Consider the following 16440-nt stretch of genomic DNA (forward strand, 5'->3'; position numbering starts at 1 on the left):
GTCTGTTCAGGACTATTCTCTTTTCAGGCAACAAATAAGCAATGTAAATAGGGAGGCACCGATACCACACCTCTAAAACTGATAAAAGTACAAGGCATTTTCTTCAACAGCAGATCGGTTTGTAATTAGTTCATTTACTCATTCACATTTTTTTAGAGAAGCTATATTAGAATTGAACAGATGTCATTTTATTTATTTAAATTTGTATGTCTCTGTCCATCACAGACAGAACAGCTCATGTCCTAAATACAAATACATAAATGAATAAAGCACAAGCACTGAGGAGCTTTAACAATAGTATTGAGATGTTACTTATTACTGCAGATAAACGGTCTCTTTTCTCCTTTACTTCAGCTCCGTGTGGATTTTCTCCTGTGTTTAGAGTAACTTATCCAGTAGCTTCAGCATTTTGGCTCAATATAAACATGCTGTATCTCTTTATTCTGGATTTTCTGACGACTTTTTAGTCGCTGGGTTAGTTTTTTAGATGAATAAACCCCTGGGGACGGAGTAAACGGAGTAAGAATCTCCAGAACTGTTAGCCGCGAGTTAGCGGCTAGTTAGCTACATTAGCAACATTAGCCTGTATGTTGTAAAAGAGCTGCGTCCTGTAGGAGCGCCGGACACATGGCAGGTGGTATCGGCTTCTGGTATCGGGACCTGATAAATGAGTACGAGTACGAGTATGTGGTATCGGCCCGATACCCGATACTGGTATCGGTGCATCCCTAAATGTAAATGTAGTACATGTAGATGTTTGCATATTTCTGAAGGTTAGCAAAAATGATCGTTAGAGAAAATCCCCAAAAATATTGAGATTCACACTTCTGTAGGCAGTTGTATCGTTTTAGTTTAAAGGAATAGGCCACCGTTTTTACATACTAAGATATGTTCTTACCTCACTTTAGCCGAGTTAATATATTCCCGTCTGGTCTTTGTCCGTGCGCTCACACATACGCAGCCTCTCCCACATGTCACATAGCTCCAAAAAAGCTCACGATAGAAGCTACCAAGCTCTTCCACGTGTTCCCTATTTAAATAAAGTTACGTGAAGTGTTTTCATGCGAAGTATATTTACACAGAAATGTAACATGTGGATTTTATAAGCAGATAAAAAGGGGGACTATATTGTGAGGCGTAATGATACGAGGAGTAAAACGTCCGCGCAGTAACTCCTAAAGACTATTGACGGAAGTGAGCGGGGGGAGTTACTGCGCGGACGTTTTGCTCCTGTATCATTACGCCTCACAATATAGTACCCCTTGGAGCTATGTGACATGTGGGAGAGGCTGCGTATGTGCTCCGTTTGCCTGGCAGAGCGCACGGACAAAGACCAGACGGGGATATATTAACTCGACTAAAGTGAGGTAAGAGCATATCTCAGTATGTAAAAACGGTGGCCTATTCCTTTAAAGCTAATGTTTCACAAATCCTTTAGTGCAGGGTCGGCAAGTCTGTGTCGTCGAGGGACGATTTTCATCATCGCCAAAACACCCAAGGGCCGAACCTCCACACTGTCGCCTAAAGTAAAGAACTATTTTCTGCAAATGCCACTGTTTTACATCAGTGGTTCGCAAGTGTCAGGGCTTTGGGACCCATTACCCTCGGATGACAATAAAATGTTGTATTTTCCACACATGTTTTTGTTGAACAAGCAGTAGATTTCCCTTTAAGACTGAAATTATGATCAAAACAACCCAATAGAATTAATTTTAACAGACAGTTAGTGTTTCTGTGCAGTTTCAGATGGAGAATATTGAAAAAAGGTTCCCTATAGACTCGCGACCCACTGAAAATGGTTCGGTCGCCCACTTTTGGGTCCCGACCCCCCAGTAGAGAATCACTGTTTAACATGACCGGGATCGGGATGTTCTGACAGGACATTTTTTAAATACTCACACTATTTCTCGCACTTATTTCTCTAGTACTTTAACAGTCTGGTTTGTTGAGGTGTTTTAGTCATGTTATGTGTTTGTACACGTAGTTTTTGTCTGAATATTGTGAGATTTATTTATTTCCTTTTGTCTTTTTTTTGTATTTTTGTAAAATGAAGCATTCAGTAACTTCAATCATGGTTAACCTGTAAAAAGATTTGCTTCTCAATAAAAAAATATTTGAATCGAAGAGTACTTTACCAGGTATCTGATCTCTTATCTGCATAATAATGTTCCTCAAAATCAGCTTGGGGCCAGAGGTTCTGTGCTGGAGGGCGGGACTTAGGGCTGTGCATTCGATTACGATTTCGATTACAACAGTAAACGATTACAAAATCAGCATAATCGGCAAAAATCGATTATAATTTTAGTTTTCAATTTTATTTTATTTTTTTCATTTTTTTTTTTCTTATTTTTTTTTCAATTTTTTTTCAAATTTTTAATTTTGGGATTTTTGTCACTTTTTTGCTGGATTTTTGTCTTTTTTTTTGCTGAATTTTTGTCATTTTTTGATGGATTTTTGTCACTTTTTTGATGGATTTTTGTCATTTTTTGATGGATTTTTGTCACTTTTTTGGATGGATTTTTGTCACTTTTTTTGATGGATTTTTGTCACTTTTTTGATGGATTTTTGTCACTTTTTTGCTGGATTTTTGTCACTTTTTTTATGGATTTTTGTCTTTTTGTCTTTTTTGCTGAATTTTTGTCATTTTTTGCTGGATTTTTGTCACTTTTTTTTATGGATTTTTGTCCCTTTTTTGATGGATTTTTGTCTTTTTGTCTTTTTTGCTGAATTTTTGTCATTTTTTGCTGGATTTTTGTCACTTTTTTTGCTGGATTTTTGTCACTTTTTTGATGGATTTTTGTCACTTTTTTTTATGGATTTTTGTCTTTTTTTGCTGGATTTTTGTCACTTTTTTGATGGATTTTTGTCAATTTTTTGATGGATTTTTGTCTTTTTTTTTGCTGGATTTTTGTCACTTTTTTGCTGGATTTTTGTCTTTTTTTGCTGGATTTTTGTCACTTTTTGCTGGATTTTTGTCATTTTTTGCTGGATTTTTGTCTTTTTTTGCTGGAATTTTGTCTTTTTTTGATGGAATTTTGTCACTTTTTGCTGGATTTTTGTCTTTTTTTGCTGGATTTTTTTTTTTTTTTATGGAATTTTGTCACTTTTTTGATGGATTTTTGTCACTTTTTTTTATGGATTTTTGTCTTTTTTTTGCTGAGTTTTTGTCACTTTTTTGATGGATTTTTGTCACTTTTTTGATGGATTTTTGTCACTTTTTTGATGGATTTTTGTCACTTTTTTTTAATGGATTTTTGTCTTTTTTTTGCTGGCAACAAATAATCTTTTGAATAATCGTGATTTCAATTATGACAAAAATAATCGTGATTATTATTTTTTCAATAATCGAGCAGCCCTAGCGGGACGTTGCCTCCCCCTGCTTTAGAGCTTCAGTCCGCGAGGCTGACATGAACTCACTGACGTTTGGAAACTTTGTGCCTCTACAGAAAGGATCGGGTGCGTATGACACTGGAGCCTGAACGCTGTGTTTGCAAACGTAAGGGTAGATAAAGTCTGGTGGATACAGTGAGGAGGAGGAGGTGCTGGTGTCAGACACAGGCTAAGCTACAGGGCCTGGATGTAGTTACCGCTTCAGAATCATCTCCCATCTGCAGGAGCCGCGGTCAGCAGGAGCCGCGGTCAGCAGACACAGGAGAAGAGCAGGTCAGCAGAGAAAGGGGAGCACAGAGGGACACGTTTAAAGGGCGGGACGTACCAGGCTGTCCAGGCCGCCGCCCAGCAGGTCCATGGCCCCCAGCTGCAGGCCGGAGGCGGGGGGCGGGGCGGCCGTGCTGGTGGGGGGGGTCAGGTCCAGGTTGAGCAGGTCTCCCAGCAGATCGCCCTGTGAGGGGATGACGGAGGGCGTGGCCTCGGGGACGGCGGCGGAGGCGGGTTCAGGGCTCTCCACACTCTCTCCACTGAGGAACAAACTGGAGTCAGTCACGTCAGACCAGAGCGACTGACAGGGGGGGGTTTGAAGGTCTTAGCTTTCAAATGAGGTGTTAATCTGGTCGATAGTCTGTAAGCTCCAGTCCAGAAGTTTTTACATTAGATTTGGGTAAAATCGAACTGGAGAAAATGAGCTTGATGAAGATGTTAATCTATTATTCACACACATTATAAAAAATAAACAAAAAACAAAGAAGAAAAAAAATCAGCAGATTCCAAAAGAAGAAAATCGTCTCTGTCTGTTATGTTTCTGAAAGTCTGCAACATAAAATTAAAGGTGCCTCATGCAACTTTTTTGCGTATTTGTCCTTGTAGTGACGAGGGCAGGGTTTAATTAACAGTGTTCCTTTGAAAAGCCCGATATCGATAAAAAAAAACAAAAAAGATTGATTCTAAGGTCGTGTTTGACCACATGAACTAGGTTTATTTCATGAAGTGTAAGGCGGCAAGTAGCGATTATTTTGTAATCGATTAATCCAGGGGCGCCCAAAGTGGGGCCGTGACCTGCTTTTGCGCTGCATGTGGTTAATACTAACTCTCTCCCATTCATTCTCAAAGGTAAATATGGATGCAGTACACGTTTTGACCACCAGCGGGCGCTGTTTCATTCCTTTCACAAAGTTAAGGAAACACTGTTGTGGTGTCTTGGTGGTTATTAATTACAGAGCGTTGTAGCAGCAACTTTCACAGTTTTCCAACTTTTATTGCAAAGGTTGTTACGTCAACAACAGTATATGTTAAAAGTGACTCATAAAAGAATTGATGCTGAACTGACACTTTCAAAATAATCTAATGTGGCATTTTCTTTGAGTGAACGAATGAGGTAAAGTTACTGTAGGAGCTGTAGATACAGGTGTTTGTTTTTTGCACTAAATTGCTACAATTGTTGATTTTGTTTTACTAAAATTAGGCTTTTGCCAGAGTTACCATTTGTTTTAATATAGCAGCTTATTTGCATAGATAGAAACAAATGCTAACGGAAACATTAAAAGTAAATACAATAAAGTAACTGTTTTTCGTGCTTGACATCGCCGTGTTTGGCCGCGACTCACAGGCACTTTTACATTTTGGCCTCGGAGACAAAAAGTTTGGGCCCCCCTGGATTAATCTATCGATTATTTTTACGATTAACCGATGAATCACTTGGCTGTGAGCGGTGAAGGAAAATTGTATTTTAATTTTTTTTAATCACGTTTAGCTTAAGTGGTGCTGCTTGAGGACGTGTTGATGGAGGAAACTAATGGGAGATGTTTGTTTGAAGTTCTGTTCACAATACAGACCCCAACTACAGAAACAAGTAGGTTTTCATCAAAAATACTACATTTTTATGTCACTTTTGCTCCATTTAAGTGTGTGAACCAGGAAAAGGATTTCAGCCCTAATGAAGAGTGTGAAACAAACGTATGAAGACTGTTCCACTCTTCATTTTCAGCACTCGCTCGTCCCTCTCGCCTCCGGGGAGCAGGGTTCATTTTGACGACATATTTTAAATTTAGTTTTAGTCTTTTGACAAAAATGTAATTCAGTTTTAGTCTAGCTTTAGTCGAAAAAAAATTGTAAGTACATTTAGTGGGCTGTGTATTTATAATATTCATTATAATCATATTTAATCAGCTCCTCTGCCAAAGGATCAGCTCCATGAAGCAGAGGATTAAACGATCTGAGGCTCTTTCAGACGGACAATAGAGGTTTGGATGATTTTAGTTTCTGCTTTTCATTTTTATTTAGTCTTGTATAAAAACTGTCACAGTTTTAGTCTCATGAAAAACGTTTAGTTTTAGTCGTCAAAAATATCAAAATTAAGCCCAAATATTTTAGTCGATGAAATGAACACGGCCGGGAGGAAACAAATAGAAAAGCTAATAAAGAATGTCTCCCCTGGATATTTTATTTATTAGTTTATTTGGTCGGGATAGTGCATGTTAATGAACATACATGGTAATAATGGTACTTGCAGCTTTGGGCTAATTTGCATCGGTCGTGCCCCACTCTCACTCTCAAACACACCCTCATTCATCCGGACCTATTGTACATGTTTTTAGTGGTAGGGTCACCAGAAAACCTACAAAACAACTGATCCTGGAGCTTTGTAGAGAGCAGTGTGATGGAAAGTGCCGACCCTCATACAGCCGCGGTGTCACCACAAGGTCAAATACGCACAAATATAAACTTACTCTTGCATAATGCACCTTTAATATAAAACAAACTTACCCTTGCATTAAAAGTTGCATAATGCAGCTTTAATATAAACCTGAGCTGTCCAAACGTGTGATGTATTAGCGTCGGAGTGGGCGCAGTACTCACGAGCCGGCGCTGCCCGGGAGCCTCTTGTGCTGCACGCCGCGGCTGCCCTCCACGAAGGCGCTGGGGGGTTTGTGGTAGACCGAGGCCAGGGTCCCGATGTGGCAGATGAGCTCCTCCAGCAGCGTGGGCTCGATCAGGTCCGTCTCCTCCGAGATCAGAGGCTTCTCCGCCAGCACCACCTCCTTCGCCGCCACCGGGTCCGTGGACAGCAGGCGCCAGTAGATGTAGCCTCGGTCACGCAGGTCCGGGTTATCCGAGTCCTGGAGGCACAAACGGGCACCGCTTAGAGGGCACCGTTTACAGGGCACCACTTACATGGCACCGCTTACAGGGCACCGCTTACAGGGCACGCTTATAGGGCACCGCTTACAGGGCACGCTTACAGGGCACGCTTACAGGGCACCGCTTATAGGGCACCGCTTACAGGGCACCGCTTACAGGGCACCGCTTATAGGGCACCGCTTACAGGGCACCGCTTACAGGGCACCGCTTATAGGGCACCGCTTACAGGGCACGCTTACAGGGCACCGCTTATAGGGCACCGCTTACAGGGCACGCTTATAGGGCACCGCTTACAGGGCACGCTTACAGGGCACGCTTACAGGGCACGCTTACAGGGCACCGCTTAGAGGGCACCGCTTACAGGGCACCGCTTACAGAGCACGGCTTACAGGACACCGCTTAAAGAGCACCTCTTACGGGGCACCGCTTACAGGGCACCGCTTACAGAGCACGGCTTACAGGGCACCGCTTACAGAGCACCTCTTACGGGGCACCGCTTACAGGGCACCGCTTACAGGGCACCGCTTACAGAGCACCGCTTACGGGGCACCGCTTACAGGGCACGGCTTACAGAGCACCGCTTACAGGGCACCGCTTACAGGGCACCGCTTAGAGGGCACCGCTTAGAGGGCACGCTTACAGAGCACCGCTTACAGGGCACCGCTTACAGGGCACCGCTTACAGGGCACGGCTTACAGGGCACGGCTTACGAGGCACCGCTTACAGGGCACCGCTTACAGGGCACCGCTTACAGGGCACCGTTTACAGGGCACCGCTTAGAGGGAACCGCTTAGAGGGCACCGCTTACAGGGCACCGTTTACAGGGCACCGCTTACAGAGCACCGCTTACAGGGCACCGCTTACAGGGCAAAGCTTACAGGGCAAAGCTTACAGGGCACCGCTTACAGGGCACCGCTTACAGGGCACCGCTTACAGGGCACCGCTTACAGGGCACCGCTTACAGGGCACCGCTTACAGGGCACCGCTTACAGGGCACCGCTTACAGAGCACCGCTTACAGGGCACCGCTTACAGGGCAAAGCTTACAGGGCAAAGCTTACAGGGCACCGCTTACAGGGCACCGCTTACAGGGCACCGCTTACAGGGCAGCGCTTACAGGGCACCGCTTACAGGGCACCGCTTACAGGGCACCGCTTACAGAGCAAAGCTTACAGGGCAAAGCTTACAGGGCACCGCTTACAGGGCACCGCTTACAGGGCACCGCTTACAGGGCACCGCTTACAGGGCACCGCTTACAGGGCACCGCTTACAGGGCACCGCTTACGGGGCACCGCTTACGGGGCACCGTTTACGGGGCACCGCTTACAGGGCACCGCTTACAGGGCACCGCTTACAGAGCACCGCTTACAGGGCACCGCTTACAGGGCACCGTTTACAGGGCACCGCTTACAGAGCACCGCTTACAGGGCACCGCTTACAGGGCACCGCTTACAGGGCACCGCTTACAGGGCACCGTTTACAGGGCACCGCTTACAGGGCACCGCTTACAGGGCACCGCTTACAGGGCACCGCTTACAGGGCACCGCTTACAGGGCACCGCTTACAGGGCACCGTTTACAGGGCACCGTTTACAGGGCACCGCTTATAGGGCACCGCTTAAAGAGCACCGCTTACAGGGCACCGCTTACAGAGCACCGCTTACAGGGCACCGCTTACAGGGCACCGCTTACAGGGCACCGCTTACAGGGCACCGCTTACAGGGCACCGTTTACAGAGCACCGCTTACAGGCCACCGCTTACGGGGCACCGCTTACAGGGCACCGCTTACAGGGCACCGCTTACAGAGCACCGCTTACAGGGCACCGCTTAAAGAGCACCGCTTACAGGGCACCGCTTAAAGACCACCGCTTACAGGGCACCGCTTAAAGAGCACCGCTTACAGGGCACCGCTTACAGGGCACCGCTTACAGGGCACCGCTTACAGGGCACCGCTTACAGAGCACCGCTTACAGGGCACCGCTTAAAGAGCACCGCTTACAGGGCACCGCTTACAGGGCACCGCTTACAGAGCACCGCTTACAGGGCACCGTTTACAGAGCACCGCTTACAGGGCACCGCTTACAGGGCACCGCTTACAGGGCACCGCTTACAGGGCACCGTTTACAGAGCACCGCTTACAGGGCACCGTTTACAGAGCACCGCTTACAGGGCACCGCTTACAGGGCACCGCTTACAGGGCACCGCTTACAGGGCACCGTTTACGGGGCACCGCTTACAGGGCACCGCTTACAGGGCACCGTTTACAGAGCACCGCTTACAGGGCACCGCTTACAGGGCACCGTTTACAGGGCACCGTTTACGGGGCACCGTTTACGGGGCACCGCTTAAAGAGCACCGCTTACAGGGCACCGCTTACAGAGCACCGCTTACAGGGCACCGTTTACAGGGCACCGCTTATAGGGAACGCTTAGAGGGCACCGCTTACAGGGCACCGCTTACAGGGCACCGCTTACAGGGCACCGCTTACAGGGCACCGCTTACAGGGCACCGCTTAAAGAGCACCGCTTACAGGGCACCGCTTACAGGGCACCGCTTACAGGGCACCGCTTACAGGGCAAAGCTTACAGGGCACCGCTTACAGGGCACCGCTTACAGGGCACGCTTACAGGGCACCGCTTACAGGGCACCGCTTACGGGGCACCGCTTACAGGGCACCGCTTACAGGGCACCGCTTACAGGGCACCGCTTACAGGGCACCGCTTACGGGGCACCGCTTACAGGGCACCGCTTACAGGGCACCGCTTACAGGGCACCGCTTACAGGGCACCGCTTACAGAGCACCGCTTACAGGGCACCGCTTACAGGGCAAAGCTTACAGGGCAAAGCTTACAGGGCACCGCTTACAGGGCACCGCTTACAGGGCACCGCTTACAGGGCAGCGCTTACAGGGCACCGCTTACAGGGCACCGCTTACAGGGCACCGCTTACAGAGCAAAGCTTACAGGGCAAAGCTTACAGGGCACCGCTTACAGGGCACCGCTTACAGGGCACCGCTTACAGGGCACCGCTTACAGGGCACCGCTTACAGGGCACCGCTTACAGGGCACCGCTTACGGGGCACCGCTTACGGGGCACCGTTTACGGGGCACCGCTTACAGGGCACCGCTTACAGGGCACCGCTTACAGAGCACCGCTTACAGGGCACCGCTTACAGGGCACCGTTTACAGGGCACCGCTTACAGAGCACCGCTTACAGGGCACCGCTTACAGGGCACCGCTTACAGGGCACCGCTTACAGGGCACCGTTTACAGGGCACCGCTTACAGGGCACCGCTTACAGGGCACCGCTTACAGGGCACCGCTTACAGGGCACCGCTTACAGGGCACCGCTTACAGGGCACCGTTTACAGGGCACCGTTTACAGGGCACCGCTTATAGGGCACCGCTTAAAGAGCACCGCTTACAGGGCACCGCTTACAGAGCACCGCTTACAGGGCACCGCTTACAGGGCACCGCTTACAGGGCACCGCTTACAGGGCACCGCTTACAGGGCACCGTTTACAGAGCACCGCTTACAGGCCACCGCTTACGGGGCACCGCTTACAGGGCACCGCTTACAGGGCACCGCTTACAGAGCACCGCTTACAGGGCACCGCTTAAAGAGCACCGCTTACAGGGCACCGCTTAAAGACCACCGCTTACAGGGCACCGCTTAAAGAGCACCGCTTACAGGGCACCGCTTACAGGGCACCGCTTACAGGGCACCGCTTACAGGGCACCGCTTACAGAGCACCGCTTACAGGGCACCGCTTAAAGAGCACCGCTTACAGGGCACCGCTTACAGGGCACCGCTTACAGAGCACCGCTTACAGGGCACCGTTTACAGAGCACCGCTTACAGGGCACCGCTTACAGGGCACCGCTTACAGGGCACCGCTTACAGGGCACCGTTTACAGAGCACCGCTTACAGGGCACCGTTTACAGAGCACCGCTTACAGGGCACCGCTTACAGGGCACCGCTTACAGGGCACCGCTTACAGGGCACCGTTTACGGGGCACCGCTTACAGGGCACCGCTTACAGGGCACCGTTTACAGAGCACCGCTTACAGGGCACCGCTTACAGGGCACCGTTTACAGGGCACCGTTTACGGGGCACCGTTTACGGGGCACCGCTTAAAGAGCACCGCTTACAGGGCACCGCTTACAGAGCACCGCTTACAGGGCACCGTTTACAGGGCACCGCTTATAGGGAACGCTTAGAGGGCACCGCTTACAGGGCACCGCTTACAGGGCACCGCTTACAGGGCACCGCTTACAGGGCACCGCTTACAGGGCACCGCTTAAAGAGCACCGCTTACAGGGCACCGCTTACAGGGCACCGCTTACAGGGCACCGCTTACAGGGCAAAGCTTACAGGGCACCGCTTACAGGGCACCGCTTACAGGGCACGCTTACAGGGCACCGCTTACAGGGCACCGCTTACGGGGCACCGCTTACAGGGCACCGCTTACAGGGCACCGCTTACAGGGCACCGCTTACAGGGCACCGCTTACAGGGCAAAGCTTACAGGGCACCGCTTACAGGGCACCGCTTACAGGGCACGCTTACAGGGCACCGCTTACAGGGCACCGCTTACAGGGCACCGCTTATAGGGCACCGCTTACAGGGCACCGCTTACAGGGCACCGCTTACGGGGCACCGCTTACGGGGCACCGCTTACAGGGCACGCTCAGGGCACCGCTTACGGGGCACCGCTTACGGGGCACCGCTTACGGGGCACCGCTTACAGGGCACCGCTTAGATCACGCTTACAGGGCACCGCTTACAGGGCACCGCTTACGGGGCACCGCTTACGGGGCACCGCTTATAGGGCACCGCTTACAGGGCACCGCTTACAGGGCACCGCTTACGGGGCACCGCTTACGGGGCACCGCTTACAGGGCACGCTTAGAGCACCACTTAGGGCACGCTCATAGGGCACCCCCAAACACTGGTGTGGGGGTGGCCGGTGTTTGGGAGACTCCCTCGTCCTCACCTGTGTGGCCAGACTGAGCACCTGCTGCACCAGCTCCTGAGTCTCCGTGGGCTTTTTGAGGAACAGCTTCACGATGCCCGTCAGAAGCTGCAACTGCACCTGTTTAACACATTTAACACATTTTAACGATGAGCAATGGATTTTCCTGACAACCATTATCAGCCCAAAATGCTTGCTTTTTAACTTGTTTTCACAGATGGTGTAAATGTTAAGCCTAAACATAGTGTCACAGCGCCACACACAGGCCTGGCAGAAGAATGGCAGTGTTCACAGAGAACGTTTCTGAAGCGTTTTGTCTTCGTGTGGATGCAGCTGAAGTCTCCACGTGTTTTTGTTTTAAGGCTGGTCGTGTAAACCCCCATTTCCCGGGCGATCTCCATTCCCACCTGGGTGCTCTCGTCGTGGAAGCCCTCGAGGAAGCTCTCCAGCAGCTCGTCTGCGTTGTCGATCCTCTCGGCGTACTCTCCCACGATCCAGATCATGGCCGCCCTGGCCTCCGGCTCGTCCAGGGAGTCCAGGTTCTCACACAGGGTGGCGATCACGCTCTCGTACCTGAGGAGGACACGGTGGAGAAACCAGTGAGTGCTGTGAGGGACATCATCTACGAGCTCACTAATCTGCAGTAACAATGGATTTCTACAACGAAGACCGACCGGATTCAAGAGACGGTTTAATATTTATGGACAAACATTTCATACGTTTAACCTCTGACCACCCGCCAAAACCAAATGCATTCTCTCCTCTTTGCTTTGTCGTCACTTTCTATTTCCCTTATGTGTTTTTGTCACTTTTTTATGGCACTTGTAACTTTTTGATGCATTTTTGTCACATTTTTTGCTGGATTTTGGTCATTTTTTTTGCTGGATTACTGTCACTTTTTTGATGGATTTTGCCTCTTTTTGCTGGATTTTTGCCATTTTTTTTGCTGCATTTTTGCCATTTTTTTGCTGGATTTTTGTCTTTTTTTGCTGGATTTTTGTCTTTTTTTTTGCCGGATTTTTGCCACTTTTTTGTTGGATTATAGTCACTTTTTTGTTGGATTATTGTCACTTTTTTGCCGTATTTTTGCCATTTTTTTGCTGAATTTTTGTCGTTTTTTTGGCTGGATTGTTGTCATTTTTTGCTGGATTTGTCATTTTTTTTGCTGGATTTTTGTCACTTATTTGTTACTTTTTTTTTACTGGATTACTGTCCTTTTTTTGCTGTATTTTTGTCTTTTTTTTGCTGCATTTTTGCCTCTTTTTTGCCTTTTTTTCACTTTTTTTTACTGAATTACTGTCCTTTTTTTGCTGGATTTTTGTCATTTTTGTCAACTTACATCCTCATTTTCTTCTCGTTTTTTGTCGCTATTTTGAAGAAGCTTTTAGATTGGGACAATTTGGAGAACAGGAGAAAACATGTTCAGGTGGGAGTTAAGAGGTTAATATGGATTTTACGTGAATGAAGAAAACTGCTCATATCCATTGACTTTTTTCTTGATTCGACGAAAGTTCAACGATCCCAACTCTTGCTTCAGGACGCTCGTCTAAAACTTACAAACGCACAGTGTCCAACATGCGAAAAGGATGCAGGATTCTCCTAATTAGAAGTGCGTTCACCAAATAGTTTGCATGTAAACCAGATGTTTGGAAGCCTTTGGTGCCATAACGCAGTGGTTTCCAAACGTTTTGCCTCGCGTACCCCTTGAGTAGTGTATTTTTTTTTGCTGGATTTTTGTCACTGTTTTTGTCACTTTTTTTTACTGGATTACTGTCCTTTTTTTGCTGGATTTTTGTCATTTTTTGCTGGATTTTTGTAAAAAAAATTGCTGGATTTTTGTAAAAAAATGTGCTGGATTTTTGTAATTTTTTTTGCTGGATTTGTGTCTTTTTTTTGCTGGATTTTTGTCTTTTTTTTGCTGGATTTTTCAATCCAATCCAATCCACTTTATTTGTATAGCACATTTAACCAACAAAATGTTTCCAAAGTGCTGCACATGAGATCTTAAAAACAGATACAATACTTATTAGCTCTACCACAAAATAAATAAATAAAAATAACTAAAAACCTTTTTGTCATTTTTTGCTGGATTTGTCAGTACACTTTTTTCGAAGCCAATACTTTAACGAATACTCGTTATTTCGATACCGATACCTGTACCTTTCCAATACCTATACTAAAATATTTGTCGTCTAGAGCCAAAAAAATCATTATAAAAACAACAAAAACAGGAAAAAATATTTCTTTTAGCTGAAACAACCAGGTCACTTTAATCCTTTAATCCTGTCCCTGGACCTGCAGCATCAAAACTTATTTATTAAACAATGTGGATTTTCTAAGCGGATAAAAAGGGGAACTATATTGTGAGGCGTAATAACACCAGGAGCAGTTACTGTCCGCATGTCACACTACTCCTCCACTACTCCAACCTACTCTTCACCTGGTTTGGAGCTATAGAGGAGAAGGGGCTATATGGTAACTGTGCTGTGTTTACGCGACTGAGGACACGCGGGAAGACCAGACAGGTACACATGAACTTGTCTAAACGTCAGCTCACACTACACGACTTTTATGCCCGATTTCGCTCTAATTCTCCGTCGCGTCTAGTGGAAGGCGGTCACACAGAGTCGGGTCGTGTAGTGTGGGCGGTAGAAAGACGCGACTAGACTCCAGCCGTACGAAATCAAACATGTTTGATTTTTAAGCCCGATTTTGGACGCACGGGAGAAACGTGGGTGATTTTACCGACACAAATGTGACTGACAGAGAGATATAAAGACAGGAAAACACCGCCGCGCCTCCTTTTTTCACTTCTCTGTTAAACCAGCGGCACAAACGACTCATGTCATGGCCAGAGCCCCACACACGAAACAGCACAACTTTATATCACCAAAAGTTCACCACAACCACCTTTTCCAGCTACATTTCAACCACGAACAGAGTTTAGCGGCTCTTACTGAGTTTGGAGACGAACTGTTTAGCTTCACCTCCCCGCTAACGGCAGCTAACCTCCCCACTTTCTCCTCCGTCTCCTCCATCTCTGGGCTGAGGTCCGTCTCCTTTTCTTATTAAATCCACTGAAATACGTCCCGCTAGGGCTGCTCGATTATTGAAAAAATAATAATCACGATTATTTTTGTCATAATTGAAATCACGATTATTCAAACGATTATTTGTTGCCTTTAAAAAAATCCATCAAAAAAGTGACAAAAATCCATCAAAAAAATGACAAAAATCCATCAAAAAAAGACAAAAATCCAGCAAAAATAGTGACAAAAATCCATCAAAAAAATGACAAAAATCCATCAAAAAAAAGACAAAAATCCATCAAAAAAAATGACAAAAATCCAGCAAAAAAGTGACAAAAATACATCAAAAAAGTGACAAAAATCCAGCAAAAAAGTGACAAAAATACATCAAAAAAGTGACAAAAATACATCAAAAAAGTGACAAAAATCCAAAAATTAAAAATTTGAAAAAAAAAAAAAAATTGAAAAAAATTGAAAATTTGCGATTTTGCTAATTTTGTAATCGTTTACTGTTGTAATCGAAATCGTAATCGAATTTCGATTAATTGCACAGCCCTACGTCCCGCTTCTTCCTGTCGCCAACTTTTATCTCCATTTGACAGAACTATAGCCCAGTTAAAGCTTCGCAGTAGCAGTAAGCTAGCGCTGCGGTGTTGTGACATTGTTGACACCGTTGACCAATCAGGACACAGACGTTATCCCGCGCTCACAAACACAGGCCTGTCTTTGTGGATTTGGGGTCAGTTTTCGAAGCCGTAGAGACGACAGACGCGCTGTGTTATAAAACATCAGCTGTTTGTCAGAATCGTGTCGTGTTTTCGCTCTTACGATTCTCAGTCGTTAAGTGTGAACCTCCAGACGTTCTATAATCGCACTGAATCCAGTCATGTAGTGTGGACCCCCCATTCTATATAAAACCGTTTAAGACTAGAAAAATCATGTAGTGTGTGCTGACCTTAAGCTAAGGTAAGAACATATCTCATCTCTCTCTTTCGATACCGGTAGAACCTAAACTTGTTTCCCGATGGCACACTGGTTTGGTTTAACGGTGCCCAGGCCTCTGCGTGGCCTCTTAGCGTGAGGTGAAGGTGCAGACTTAAACAGAGGCTGCCGCTCACTTGTTGGGGTACTTGCGGAAGATGTCCTTGATGACCACGATGGCCTCCTGCACCACGTAGTTGACCTTGGTCTGGATGAGGTCCAGCAGCGTGCTCACACACCGCTCCGCTGATTGCTGCGGCACACAGGAGGACAGGGGCATGATGGGAAAACAGCACGGTATTTAAATGTCACTTCACAAGGACAAGCAGCACGTCTTCCGCACGTGTTCCTCCGAGTCTGGGTCACAGAGGAACCTAATGGGACATTTCTGAAACGGTCTTTGATGTGATGGATGATATCGACGCCGCAAAGGCCACAGCACGTCACGCGGACGACTCTGGACTGACTCAGAGCTACACGTTTGTGGCAAATAAAACAAAGTAAAAAGGCCATGATGCTAGAAACGTGTGCACATTTAGCTGTGATCAGTTTTGGTCCTTTTTTGGTATTCATGTTTAGTCACAATTTGAAGAAAAACAACTTGATTCCTCCTGTTAATTAACCACGTGTTTGCAGATTGTGTTCAACATGTTCACGTTTTGTAGCTTATACTGTTTTAGTTCTTGTTGTTTTGCCTCCACTATAGAGCTCCACAGTCCCGCCTCCTCTCCACAGTCCCGCCTCCTCTCCACAGTCCCGCCTCCTCTCCACAGTCCCGCCTCCTCTCCGGTCCGGAAGTAAAAACCCCCCTTTGCTTTGAGACCGTATTGATTTGTAATAAAGTCTTTAACTCTCGGGCTGAATCCAGCTCTGTGGTTCTAAAGCGACCGCAGAGTCAGACGCAGGTGAAAAAAGCACGTC

The 16440-nt window shown here is 47.0% G+C and overlaps 1 protein-coding gene across 3 annotated transcripts in view; it reads right to left on the reverse strand.

The window, feature by feature from the left end:
* Nucleotides 1–16440, reverse strand: part of ap1b1 (adaptor related protein complex 1 subunit beta 1) — a 70766-nt gene that overhangs the window by 36649 nt on the left and 17677 nt on the right. For 2 of the 3 annotated variants that reach the window (XM_079560609.1, XM_079560610.1), the window contains exons 10-15: nucleotides 15657–15772; nucleotides 11917–12082; nucleotides 11531–11629; nucleotides 6253–6512; nucleotides 3716–3917; nucleotides 3588–3608 (exon numbers count right to left, since the gene is read on the reverse strand). In XM_079560609.1, coding sequence (XP_079416735.1) covers nucleotides 3588–3608; nucleotides 3716–3917; nucleotides 6253–6512; nucleotides 11531–11629; nucleotides 11917–12082; nucleotides 15657–15772 — 864 coding nt within the window. The remainder of the gene's footprint in view (nucleotides 1–3587; nucleotides 3609–3715; nucleotides 3918–6252; nucleotides 6513–11530; nucleotides 11630–11916; nucleotides 12083–15656; nucleotides 15773–16440) is intronic. The other variant, XM_079560611.1, reaches the window with a different exon arrangement.

This window comes from Gobius niger (genome assembly GCF_951799975.1).
Source record: "Gobius niger genome assembly, chromosome: 1".
Lineage (NCBI taxonomy): Eukaryota > Metazoa > Chordata > Actinopteri > Gobiiformes > Gobiidae > Gobius > Gobius niger.